The sequence below is a fragment of the Liolophura sinensis genome, chromosome 1 (assembly GCF_032854445.1).
Source record: "Liolophura sinensis isolate JHLJ2023 chromosome 1, CUHK_Ljap_v2, whole genome shotgun sequence".
NCBI lineage: Eukaryota > Metazoa > Mollusca > Polyplacophora > Chitonida > Chitonidae > Liolophura > Liolophura sinensis.
The window spans coordinates 54858470-54872081 of NC_088295.1; the positions used below are offsets into that span (position 1 = coordinate 54858470).

At 40.5% G+C, this 13612-nt stretch overlaps 1 protein-coding gene across 1 annotated transcript; it reads right to left on the bottom strand.

Moving 5' to 3' along the window:
• Window positions 1–370: 370 nt before the first annotated feature.
• Window positions 371–10202, bottom strand: LOC135482048 (uncharacterized). The gene is made up of 2 exons (XM_064761874.1): window positions 9662–10202; window positions 371–2137 (listed from the first exon to the last, which is right to left on the bottom strand). Exon 2 carries the CDS (start codon window positions 1877–1879, stop codon window positions 947–949), a length of 933 nt encoding a protein of 310 aa, XP_064617944.1. The 5' UTR covers window positions 1880–2137; window positions 9662–10202; the 3' UTR covers window positions 371–946.
• Between the last annotated feature and the right edge of the window lie 3410 nt (window positions 10203–13612).

Below are 13612 nucleotides of genomic sequence, written 5' to 3' on the forward strand. Positions count from 1 at the left end.
AGAATCTTTATGTTGAATTAACAGAATATGTGTGCTATATTTAATTGAACAATCTGCTGCAACAACAGGATACATTCAGCATCACTCAGACACAGATTTTCTGTTAAAATTAACAGATTAATTTTTGAGTGTACCTATTGACAGATTAATCTCACGACTTAAAGCCGGGACGTTGAGGAGTATTCTCCAATGATGTAATAGTGCCCGAAGTGTTTTACCTTGTGCGCGGTATCATGTTGTTGCGGATGCTCGAGGAATAGCATCCAGCAAGTGGCAAATCATCCGTTTCGAACTTGGCCCTTTTTACGACACCCCATACACACAAATCCCCAAAAGAAATACATTTCACAGAATGCTTTAAATTGCGGGTCAAGGTGTGCATGAATATCGCTTTATTAAGGATGCGCATGTTCCAACAGGAGGGCAGTCTTTTCAACACTTGCCTGTCAGTGTATGAGATTGGCATGATACACCATGACAAGCATGATGATTTTTTGGCCAAACTTTTTTGTAATCGATAAAGTAAAGGTGGGTGTTGTTAATTTCTGAGGTCTACTGAAGACTTTCGGCCAGTCAGCGATAACAGATCGATTAAATGTTATCTTCCATGCTAACTTTTCTCACACAAAGTTTGAATCGTAATCATTCTCTTTAATATACATATATTACAGAAAGCTCTCCATACAAGTACATGTACACTGTCTTTTTGCTTTCAAATGAGCAGTTCAAGTTAAGCCCTAAATAGAACTATACGGCCAATGTTTTTTTCCGCAGTAGAATTGAGACTGCGCACAAATAGTTCTTTCACTGTTCCATGCTAAATGCATACTTTTACACATTGGTACAATTAAACCAACAACCTCATTTAGGCTTATGTGTAAAGTTTATTTTTACACCAGCCTATACCCTATTGCCACAGACAAGTATATAATATTGAATGAAAGACTCAGGACAATTCATCGAGTGTATCTGCACTGCTTACGCTGCTTTTGTCCATTCCTTCGGCCAAATCGTCTGTTACACTCATTGGAGGCCGTTCTAGCTTAGTCACATGCACAAAACAACATGGTTGAGAAATCTCAGCCTTTTGAGGGGGTTTGTATTTTTTCACCTTAGGTTTGCTTGCATCTTTCTTTTTCTTCTTTTTGCTAAGTTTCAACAAGTCATCGTCAGGATTGCTGATCAGCGACAGCAGGTAATTGTGGAATTCCGCCGCTGCCGCTGTGTCGTCAAAGCTCAGTCCAGCTTGTTTAGTGTGATCCGTGGACAACTGCATCGTGTGAAAGTTGGAATGCGGTGCTGAGTACTTCGTCAGGTGATCTATAACATCTTTAAACAACACAAAACCGGTACCTTTTTCTGCCATGACGAATTGGAGACTTCTCTTGCGATGGTGTTCCCCGGTATCCAGCACTAACAATGGAATTCCCGTGGCAGAAAACTCCCAGTTCTGTTTACCAGTCTTCTTTTCGATGCCATTGGCAAAGTACAAATTCGCCAAACAGCGACAAACATGAACCTCCGTTTTGTGGCTCCTAAAAAACATTTCTACCTGCATGAAATCTTGTTCAGTGAGAGAGTGTGCGGCACTGCTGTTGGTGCTGCACTGGGACGGTTCCGACACATCAGACGATCCGCCAGACATCGTGCTCCATTCAGAGCTATTATTCACAACGGAACTGTCTTTAAGAGGAAAAACATGTGCGGGATCAGGATGTGTTGTTGTTGTAACTGGATTGTTTCTCTCCAGACTATCTCTCACAATGGGTCCGTTCTCGCCCAGTTTATCCCTGGCCACGCTGCTGCGCAGTTTTATCACAGACTCGTACTTTTCTGTAATCTTGTCCAAACCGTCACTCTGTTGACTGGTTGTCTGCATCAGACTTTTCTTGACGTAGTGGAAATGGCCTTGGCGGACAGAATAAGTCTCGTTAGGCTTACATAAACTGCCGTATAGTATATCTGGCAGTTCTAACGCCTCACTAACGGATGTCTGTTCTAATTCTTCTTCGACTGTTGGCAGGTAGCCACGAAACGCTTCACAAAAGCTCAGTTAAACCATGCTGGAAAGCTGGCCGCCGACCGCTGAATGGCGGAATCCCCCTTCCCGTTGAATGAATCAAACCGCCCAACAAGTCTGCAAAATACAGAAAGAAGAAAATATTTATTTCTCCAGTTACATTTGCTTGTAGATCTAGACCAGCAACTTTTTTTGCATCTTTTCCAGTGTGCCACTCAACTTTTAACATTAGAAATGATGTATTCCTGGACAGAGGTCAGCGCTTATAATAAGTCAATTATAGATTTTAAAAATACGGTTCACTGGTAAAGACAAAGAAAAACCAAAAATGAATAAGACTGATTTTTATTGGATTTTTTTGGCAACGGAGTTGTGCATTTTAAGACACCGTAATCTACGGTCGTCTGTTGGGACATAGTGGTTGTCAGTAGAGGGCTTTCACAACCTACTTCTGGCAGCCATATTGGAGCATTGTGGCCATACCAGCCCATGTGAACAGGAATCCAATATGGCTACCTGTCTATCGTTCTGCCAAGGTGATGACGTCACGTGCAACCACTCTATAACGTCACGTGTACTGTTTCCTGGAAACAATTTGTTTCAAGGTTCATTTGGCGAATGCATTGATATCTCCACATGACGTAAAAGTTTAGCAGTCTGCGAGTATTAACTGGCAAAAATGTGATAAGATTTTACCAGTCACAATATGTTCCGAAAAGGCCACCACATTGAATACAATGTTTCAAACACAGTTTAAGCCTACCCGGTTGAAAAAAATCTAACATTAAATCGAACTATTTTCCTAGGCTATGTTTAATGGTTTGATCTTTTCTTCACCCCTGATTCAGAACTGCATTCCCAAGACGGTAGACCATACTAACTTCAATTAATAGCTGACCTTATTCGGCACACTGACAAGGTGATTTACCCCCTCCCCCCTCCACACCCCTTTCTCAGAGTCAGCAGGTGTTGGATCCAACCCACAACTTCATCGGTTTATGTACTCTGAACTGTGGCAATTTCGGCACTTTCTCGGGCCACCCAGGGCTCCTTTAGTGTTCTGTATTACATACACACAACACACAGCTATGCTCAAACAGCCAGACAGACCTTCGTATTGTTCAAGCAACGTGCACTCACGATGCAGGCAGATTTTAATACAGCACGCAACCTACATTCCCTGGCCCTCGTGTCTCAGCCTTATCTTTCTTTACACAAGCTGAACATCTTTTTTGTCCACAGCTAAATGTCTTTTTGTCCACAGAGGTCTTGCATGAATGTTTTGACGAAGATGGCTCAGTAACTAAAGCTTATAGTGTATGGGTATACGCCTACGTATGCCTACGCCCTGCCATTCATTTCACGAAACGATATACTGTGTCAGAACCAAAGGCGATACAGAGTGGAACAAATAAGATTGACATTGCATTGCTTAGCAAATTGCAATTCTTTTCAAAATAAAGGAAAAATGTAACAGAATTCAAGAATGCTTTCTGCTTTCAGGTATACATCACTGTCTTTACAGTAATGGTGTTTTGTTCGATGTCTTGTGTTCTATCCAGTCACCTGTTTGATCGACGTCCGCAGGTAAACCTACCTTACCATTCTATTAAGTCACGTGTTTGATAGACATCCAGTGGTATACCCATCTTACCTTTCTATTCAGTCACATGTTCGATTGACATCCAGTGTAAACCCACCTAACCTTTCTATTCAGTCACGTTTGACGTCCAGTGGTAACCCCACCTTACCTTTCTATTCAGTCACGTTTCACGTCCAGTGATAAACATACATTACTGGTACCTTTATACTCAGTCACTTGTTTGACGTACAGTGATAAACATACCTTACCTATATATTCAATCGCCTGTCTGACGTCCAGTGATAAACGTAGCTTACCTTTCTATTCAGTCACCTGTTTGACGTTCAGGTGTAAACCCACCTTACCTTGCGCAATCTTCCAAGCAACAGGTAGAGTCTTGCTCAAGCAAAAACATCACCATACAGCTACTGAGCCTTGGGATCGTTGCGAGGCAGGCAGGCAGGGACGTGTACCTGTGACGTACTGATCGGATGAATACACCCATGAGTTAACAGTGCAGCCTCCCCCCCCCCCCCCCCACCATCACCATACAGAAAACACCTGAAGCGGAACGTATAATTATAGAAAATATAATGATATACACAAAGAATATTGCACAGTGGTATATATTATGGTTCAACGGTGTTTAAATGTAGGTTGGGCACATTTATATGTTCCGCCTCAAGCATTTTGTGCTGTACTGCACATTCTGTCGATTATATTAACAACATATGCCCACCAACTAAAATAGGTCAAAAGTCAGAGCGCCACTTGTAGATAAATACCTACATCATTACAGTTTAGAACAATCAAGCGTCCCCCCGCGCGCATTAACAGCTATAGCGAACGAAAGGAAGTTGAAGTAGGGCTATATTGTACAGAAATGCCAGCAAATACTCCCTCCTTCTGGCCTATAAATGTCAGAACATGTGTTAACCTTTTCCTCTTGCCGACTTAGTTTGATTGTCAAAAATTGAATATACATATATTGATATGATTTTTTTTTCATTTACGCCAGACGCAAAGCTATTTCACTTTCACACACGCGGTGAGATTTGTAGTTAATGGAAATGTACATGTACATGCATATACAGTGTATAAAAGTTCGGGAAAAACTACTTTCTTCAGATTCTTTTAAACACGATTTCTCTCTCCGATAAATCAGATCACGCGTATGGTTTGCGATTTGATTTTTGATTCACGCCCGACGCAAAGATATTTCCGTTATATACACGCGTGGTGTTGTTCATAGGACAGGGAAATCTGCTATATGCAAGAATCCACAGAAAACCACTGCACCTCGCCAGGTACATCTACATGGCTTACCCTGTGACATTTCTGCAAGAGCTGGTTTCGAACCCTCCACTCTTGATGCTTTCATAAGAGACAACAGGCCTAGTTTAAAACCTTTGGTAGTGAGGGCCCGAGAAAAATGTACTAGACGCAAAAAATCCACTGTTTCGATCCCTGCAGAAAACGTGAAAGCTTACGGCTTATAATCTGGAGAGATGAAAAATTACCAATAGAGCAGTAATCCTCAGCGGTTATAAAGAAAAAATAATAAGTATATAAGGCGAAACAACACTTACCATAGCCTATTTATTCACGATAAATCAGGACATCTACCATAGCCTATTTATTCACGATAAATCAGAAAATATCTCGTGCTGTAATATAGCGCAAATCTACATGTATCGTATAGTCTGAGAAAATACAAACGAACCCATGCACGTATTTCAGGCTTACCCCGACCGATGTAAACAGCAATAGACGATCACATCTGTATATCAGGTAGGTACAGGCCTTCAGCCGAGAATAGCAAGACCTGCACTCACTTGCCCACGGAGTGTATTGTAAACCACCTAGGTGCATGGCAAGTTAAGCTCTACATGTGGTGAACAGAACCTCTGTAAATCCTCCCACGCGAGGCATGTACCTGCGCTTATAATGTATACATATGGACATTTAATACACTAGGCATCGTAAGATTTTTTCACTGAAGCTGTAATAAATTGCATGCAGGTTAACTGATTTCCTACTGGTGAAGCATAAAACCAACAAAAAATTGATGAAATGGTATGCATACACGAGATAAGAGTTACGTCCCCTTCATTGTAAATGTATAGTAGGACTACTATAACGTTGTCAAGATTCTTTCATCTTTATTTCCATATTTCGTCTATGGTAAAACATCTTCAGGAATAAAGAGGCAGTCAACATTAGCGATGTATATAAGCATTGGGACAGAGTATATAGGGGGTTAAACAGGGTTAGGTTAGACGTTGTTGGCTGATGGTAAATGAGAATGTTGCACAAACGACCCTTCCTACACACTGCCCGTCAGAGTTGTGACACTATATAGTGTGCGATGTCGAACTTAGAAGAAGAGACAACACCTGGCAAAATGTATATATGCATCGATAAATCATCCCACATGTAGTTTAAAAAGCATAACTTTGTGTCATTTTGATGTTGCTTAACCACGACATTGCAGTTCAAAGCACAGCAAAGCAAATTCACACATAATGAGTAAATCGAAAGCGTCGCCATGTTATCAGTTTTGATCAATGAAGCGTGAGTTATATCTATAACCTGAGAACGCAGCTGTTTCCGCTTACGTCAACTCAACCCAGCACGATTTACCTTTTAACGTGCAAATGCACGTGGGGTGTCGAGTGACGCGACATATGTTTCCGGATGCTTTAAAGGAGAAGAAAACTCAAATATCAAACAAATACCATTGAAAAAAGTATGCATTTCCTCGCAGGTGTATGACATAAAAAACTTCTAAAATGTACATCAAGCTGATAGATTATAAATAAAGTCAGCGCCAAAATCCGCTGTGGGCGACTCCATTTTGCCTAAGAACTAGTCCTGAAGTTTCCTGTGTTAGGAGGAGAACTGCCGTCGGAAAACCGCCAAAGTTCCGTTCGTACATTTCCGGTAGAACTCTTCTTCCCAGAAGGTAGCGAACAGTACAGTTCGTTCTCCGCTTGACGATCGGGAAACCGGAATGTTGGACGTGGGTTCCGAGTTTACACGAACAAGCAAACAGTTTTAACGAATCTCAATGGCTGAGAGGCAACAACCCCCCTCCTTCCCCAGCATAAATTACAGGGTTTTAAAGATGGATCAAAAATCGCAAAAACTATGCAGCAGGCACCACCAGATAGAAAAAAATGTACTCTTTTCAGCCTATAGTGTCATTGTTTTAAGTTTTCTTCTCCTTTAACCTGGTGCCTCACAGGGCCTCGTAAGAATTCCACATTAAACACTGATTTATACTGAGTTACCAAGCACATGAGGAAAATATGGCTGTGTCCATTTAGGTCTGACTCCTCCCCTCTTCCTGCATAACTCATATCACCCGTTGTCCTTACCTTTAACTGCATGTGAACCTGCGCAAGAATCAGCCTCAAACGGGACCGAGGCTTCTGCCTTCGTTGAGAGGACTATCATATATACTTTCACATAAGAATCTTGCTTGTGTTGTCTCTAGTAAGTGGTTACGCTGAGAATCCGTCATCTTATTATAATCTGTCTATTACTGTTTAAAGGATGGAATTTCTGTCTGTCTGTTTCTGTATATATGTGGATAGATATATGCCCTTATGTCCGTCCGCCCGTCTGTCTGTTGATATATGAACGGATATGTCCTTCTGTCTGTCTGTCCGTCTGACTGTCTGTAAGTATGTATGTACGTATCTGTGTATGTATCTAGGCCTATGGATGGATATATATCTTCGATTTTCTCCACAGTTGTTCATCCCATGGACTTCACTCTTGTCGAGTGTATTACCTAAGACCTATTAAAGAAGTGCAGTGTTGAGTATATAGGAGATTGCGTATGGAAAATATCACTATAAAACTGAATCGCATGATCCCAGATTTGATTGGCCATGTCTAGGTGTAAGAATAACTCGTATCCAAAGCAACTCACGCTCTACATTATTTACATTTACATTTATACATTATTATCGGGTATTTTTCTCGTTTTATACCGATACTAAAACAAAGAGTTTTTAAGAACATGTGGCATTTTTTATTAATCATAATCGACCTATCAAGGTTTAAAGGTTTAAGATATCAACCACAAAAGCTTTTCCATGCACAGAGTTGTTAAAAATGATACAATCAGAAATCATATGCACCCTTAACTACGTGATCTCATCATTTACCATATTTGGTATGTCTGAAAACTATAAAATTTATTTGTAGATATATAATTCCTGAATATGAGCCTATATACCATAGTCAGTTAACCGGCAAAGTTTCCATGGTTGGAAAGCTCCGGGCACTTTCTCTATCCGTAAACTGACCGCCATCGATTGTATAAATGAACATGGTTTATGCATATGGATGTTAAAATAAAGCAATTAAATTAATAATTTCACCATGTCCCTGTGAACAGAACTCATATATATGCGTCATCTACGCAAAAATTGTACCACGTATCTATCTCCCCACGAAATGTCTGTTGTAAAAAAAGCATTCGCCTACACAGATAGAAAGACACAAAGGCAAATAGTCATTGTCATGCGTTCGAGTGGCGGCTTGAAAATATTTCCGTATTCGAGTACATATGGAGATTATAATCTATAATCTATTCAAAACAAGTATAGGAAATGTTATTATTCGTGCATGTAACTGTTGATATACTTCTGAAAGTTACAACTGTATAAATGTGAAGGAATAAGGCATATACAGTTATTCTGTTCACAACGTGTCATATATATATCGTTAGAACAAACCAATACCGCGTTATTTTGTGTGACACGCACACGAATTTGGTTGGGACACTTTTCTAAATTTGCATTCAAAGTCGTCCATCGGTTTCCATCCACTCGACTGACAAATTCACGACAAATGAGACTTGTTCGTTTATATAGCTTCCTTCACCAGATGACCCTGTGTTACTGACAAACTCTTTAACAAATGAAAGATATCGAATATCCAAAAGTGTGGGCTCATTTATAGCACCTACTTTTTTGAATATTTCCTCATATTCGAGTAGGGAGACCTGCACATATTTCCGCATTCGAGTAGGGACAGGGACCTCCACATACTCCCTGACACATTCAGTGGAAACCTATAGGCCTATACGTACATCCCGTCATCCAGTATACAGGATTTAGACAACCGCAAATCAATACACAGGCCTATTGAGACTTGCACAAGCTGTGCTCTATATCAACCAACAGCGTATTTTAATTAATGCAATCACTTTCAATGAGGAAAAGTTATTTCCTTTTTATACTGTTTAAGATGACAACCAGGCCTTGTCTGTATTTGTGAAGGAAGTATTATTTATCGAACGTTTAAAATCGAAACTAATGCGAATGGCAGACCTATATATAGGCGTATTTAAATAGGTCTACTTAAGAATATAAGTCATTTGCATTTTATGCTCTCCGCTGTTCTGCTTTTATCGCCTAATCAATAAATAACGTATTTCATCTCTCTTCTGTATGTTAATGTACAGATGTATTTATACGTTAAAGTCTAGGGTATTGCTAGTGGTTTGACTCGTGACCTTCCTATAGCGTTTTTTTTCCAAGACCTCCAGCATATCCCAGCCCTATAAAGCTGATTTCACGCTTGGTTTCTCCAAGCACAATAAGCTATATATAGTACATGTGTACCGTGTTGTGTCAGAAGAACTCTATTCAGTTTTGGTCGGAAGTATAGGGATACCTGTCCTAAGAATCGAAAATGGTGTTTTCGCTTACCTTATAATTTCCGACATCAGAAGACAATACCCTCAACCTCGATACTGTAGGTATAGTCATACACTCTATAGCTTACCTCACTGATGGACCAATCCACTGGAACACGGTCAGTAACCGGTATATTCCTATGTACCACTATATACCGTATGCAGGCTATACAGGCAAAAATATCCCGTCTTATTATTATTCTGTATATATATATATATACAATATATGTACCTATATACTCTGGCGTCAGGTCACATCCTGTTTATAGCCACATGTAACCCTATAGGCACACATCCGATACGTAAAGATAACGGAACTGGTAGAATGTACGCCTGGACTTACCAGTGTTCTGGAATCCCGATTCTGACAGGCTTGATACAATTAACCGAGAAGCAGGGCCGGTACGTTAACCCTCATGTCCACCGACGACGACGGCGATTTCACCCGGTCTTTTATCACCGATTCAAATCAGCCAGTGTGTTAGCATTAACCCTATAACCATGTGCATGTGGCTGACTGTAAGCTGACTTCAGGCTCCACGTCACCTGGGAGTGCTAGCCGATGATGTCTGGTGTGAGGCGAGCGCAAATTCGACAACCTGTGCTGGCGGGTTAACACGACGTGAAGAGCACATGTATAGGCGTAGCATATAGCTCTGAACGCAGGCGCATATCCGTCAATGATGTTCATTATAAACCTCGCAATGAATCAGGCGTGAACACTTATCACTGATCCAGAAGGCAACAGGCTTCATTGTTTATGAATTCAAATATCCTTCAACCCCCGTAATCCAACTAAGCATCTGGTCACTTCTTCACAGTGTTCATTTATTCGCATTTTACCACGATTAGTCATGACGGTTAGCCCGGCAGCCACTGTCTCATATCCACCATGCATGAGATATGCGGCGAGGGTCTCTAGTGGGGGTGACACAAGCGGTCTATTCATGAATACGTGCTAAACCAACCGATAAGTGCAATGTCCTATAAGGCGTTGGTCGGAATAATGTATTCCTACCTACCACGATTTTAATGTGTTATTTGTATTCACGACTGAAAAAAGACAAAATATCCAAGCCATATCCAATCCATATAGGCACTTATACATGAAGTATATACACCTTATACGTAAAGGCCATATAGGCTATATACACGAGCAATCTTCACTTGTAAAAATCGAACCTTATGAATATGCAGAAGCTCATATTTGGGATGAACAGTATCAAAACATCCCCGACAAACGTAACAGATTTTCAACAAGGTCGAAAAAACAACAATACACATCTAATGTACTCCAGGGATACATAATTAAGCCAAGCCAACATCTGCAAGTTTAAAAGGCTATCACGTTCTGGCGTCACATGGTAATTGGAGATCCCAATCACGTACACGTACGAAATGAATTCCATTATGAAACTGTTTATTCCAGATAAAAAATATATATATATATATATATGATTATACAATATAATGAGTTTTTGCATTGTAAATTCCAATTTACAGGGACGTCACTACACTATTCCGCAAGTGTAATGTGCCAAATATCTTATGAGATTATTGGTTGATCAAGGTTGAGGGAAGAAAATAAAAATAAAAATATATAGTACATGCTCTGCGCCACCTGGATATACTTTACACCGCAGGTACGAGCACCTAAGTCCGGTGTAAACAATCCCCTTACTGTCTTATTCTTGGCTAAAGTCTTCGAAGAATGTGTGGGGGGATTGTACATGGATAATGCGTAAAATCTTGTGGGCGTCGGGTGGGTGGGGTTGGGATGGGGTGGAGGGGGTTGGTGTGGAGCTGGTGGTGGGGGTGGCATTGGATTAGCTAATCGTATATATGTGTGTCAGATACTTATAAGGGCAATATGCAGCAAAACCCGCAGTTTTCTATACAGGGACATGCGAATAAATTACGCAGGGATTCTGCAGTTTACTATACCTTAAGCTTCCCAGAGACTGAAAACTTTCTTTAATCAACTAAACTTTTATTAAACTGGCTGTTCGGCAGTTGCGAGGGTAACGCTTTAGATCAACTAGCCAGGGTTTTATTCCTAAAATGTAAAGTCCTGAATGCAACTAAAGTTATCTTTCCCATGCATAATTTTCCCTCAATCTTGATCAACCAATAATCTCATAAGACACTTGGCGCATTGCACTTGCGGATTAGTATAGTGACGTCCCTCTGTATTGGATCTTCTCAACCAGCGAGGAAGCCAGTGCTGCACGTCACGCTCACTGCATACCATATATTAAGGGCCTTGGCATTGTTTTCATTTTACCGCACCGTTCATTAAATGTGATGACATCACAGCATTTGGGTAATTCTCAGATATAGATGTAGTTCATGGGATGTAAAATCCCACTTCTCAAGATGAATTTAATTCAAAATGATAGGACTTACACGTAAATGCGAGCATATGCGATATTATGACGCCTCGGGTGACGTCATAATTATTCAACAGCAGCATCAAGTCTACATGGCTTTAAAATTTCTATCATCCATCTCTAAATCCACACGGCCGTGAGATCATATACTACAAGACACAAAATAAAATTCATTTATTAAGGTTAAATAATACTAAAACGTGTAAACAATTTCAAATATAGCAGTGTCAGTATTATTGGGTTTACAGTTAAGTCGATAGCAGTTCAGGTAACTAGTGTCGCCCTCCGTCAAAAACACGTTGAAATGCGCTCAATATCCAGCATGCCACCGTTTTTTGAATAATTTTGAGGTCACCCGAGGTAATGGATGCTTGCCGTCGAAACCGAGCTTATGAACTTTAATATTATGAATTATAAAAAGTGTTCTGACTTCATCTTCCTTGCAATAATATGGACTTCCAACATATCTATGTGTTGTTACGTGTCATTGACTAAAGGCAATTTTGGTAGCGAGTATGATTGATTTTACAGAGGGCTGAACGCAGGCGACTCGCGAAAAGAAATAGACTATAGTAACCTGTAAGTCCCGCTCTAAAACGCCCTGTACATGACAGATACGCCGTAATCCTAGATCACTGACATCTTATGGGACCATTTACCAACCGTCACCCTGTTGTCGCTGCTCTGAATTGACTCTCTGTATTGTAGACTTTTATGTTGTATGTGTACATAAACCAGTAGTCTGCTGATAGACTAAGCATCCCCGACCCCTGGTCCCTTTGCATTGTTTTCAGGCTTGTGTTTATCAAATGTGATGACAACACAGTGACATCTAATAAATTGTAATCAACATCACCATATTAACCTAATTCTGCTTAAAGGCATAGCGCTGGGATATGTCACTTTTGTAGCATTTACATGAATAGTTAAAAAAAAGCTAACTTGGGTAAATTGACAAGAAACCGGATCACAAGCGACCATTTGCCACCTATCAAATTGTCGTCGATGCTGTGATTTTACATACTCTTCATGCTGTAAGGAGTGACGTGACCCTCCGTAACACAGTGTGGCTTTGGAGTTTGGAAAGAAGCAAGCAAGCTATTAATGGCTAATGGCTGCGAGTGTGCGTCTGGTTAACATATATAACTCCTGTATAATCGCTGTAATATCACCGAGCTTAATTTCATTGTAAACTGGCTTTCAGGTAATAATAACAGCTCATCGCCTCTAGACGTTTCACAGGTTAGCTTGCTGGTTTTAGGGACTTAAATTTTCACACGTTTGTTTATTTTGCCTGTTCGACTTATATTTAGCGTCCCACTTGTGTGGGGCAGTCATGAATCAGAGCGCTTCCCTTCGTCAGATACCGGACAAACCCTCTGACTTATGCTTCCTTGAGCCTGTCAGAGCGAGCTAGATTCAACCGTCTGCGGCATCATTGTCCCCTTTGCTTCAATGTGCGGACGTTTTGATTTTTATATTTTAGAGGGAATTGAGAGAAGATTTGAGATGACATACACGGAGACATGGAGGTCTTTAGGGATGGGGACATTTTGTCCTGTATCCACCGAGCCTGCAATGACGTGGAAATGGTATGGACCTTTCCCGCTTAAAGTGCATTGTCATTGTAGCCCAAGATGTGTAATATTTTGTGCATTCTTGCCTTTGCGATGACGATTCGTGAGAAAATGTACTCATTATGAACAATGATAACAACGAAATATGCTCAATGTAGACTGCCACTTTCCCCAGATTACCAGGCACTTTGACTTAATATTAAGTGGCACTATGAGTGCCTGTTAACCTAACTATACAGATAATGGTCATCCTTTTATTAATGACTGTTACCATAGCCTTAGCTGTTAGAAGCCGACGATGTCTGGTAATCTTTGACCAACAAAAAC

Bases quoted from the DNA above. Each gene is read 5' to 3' on its own strand.
- LOC135482048 (XM_064761874.1), bottom strand. From the start codon at position 1,879: ATGCAGACAACCAGTCAACAGAGTGACGGTTTGGACAAGATTACAGAA.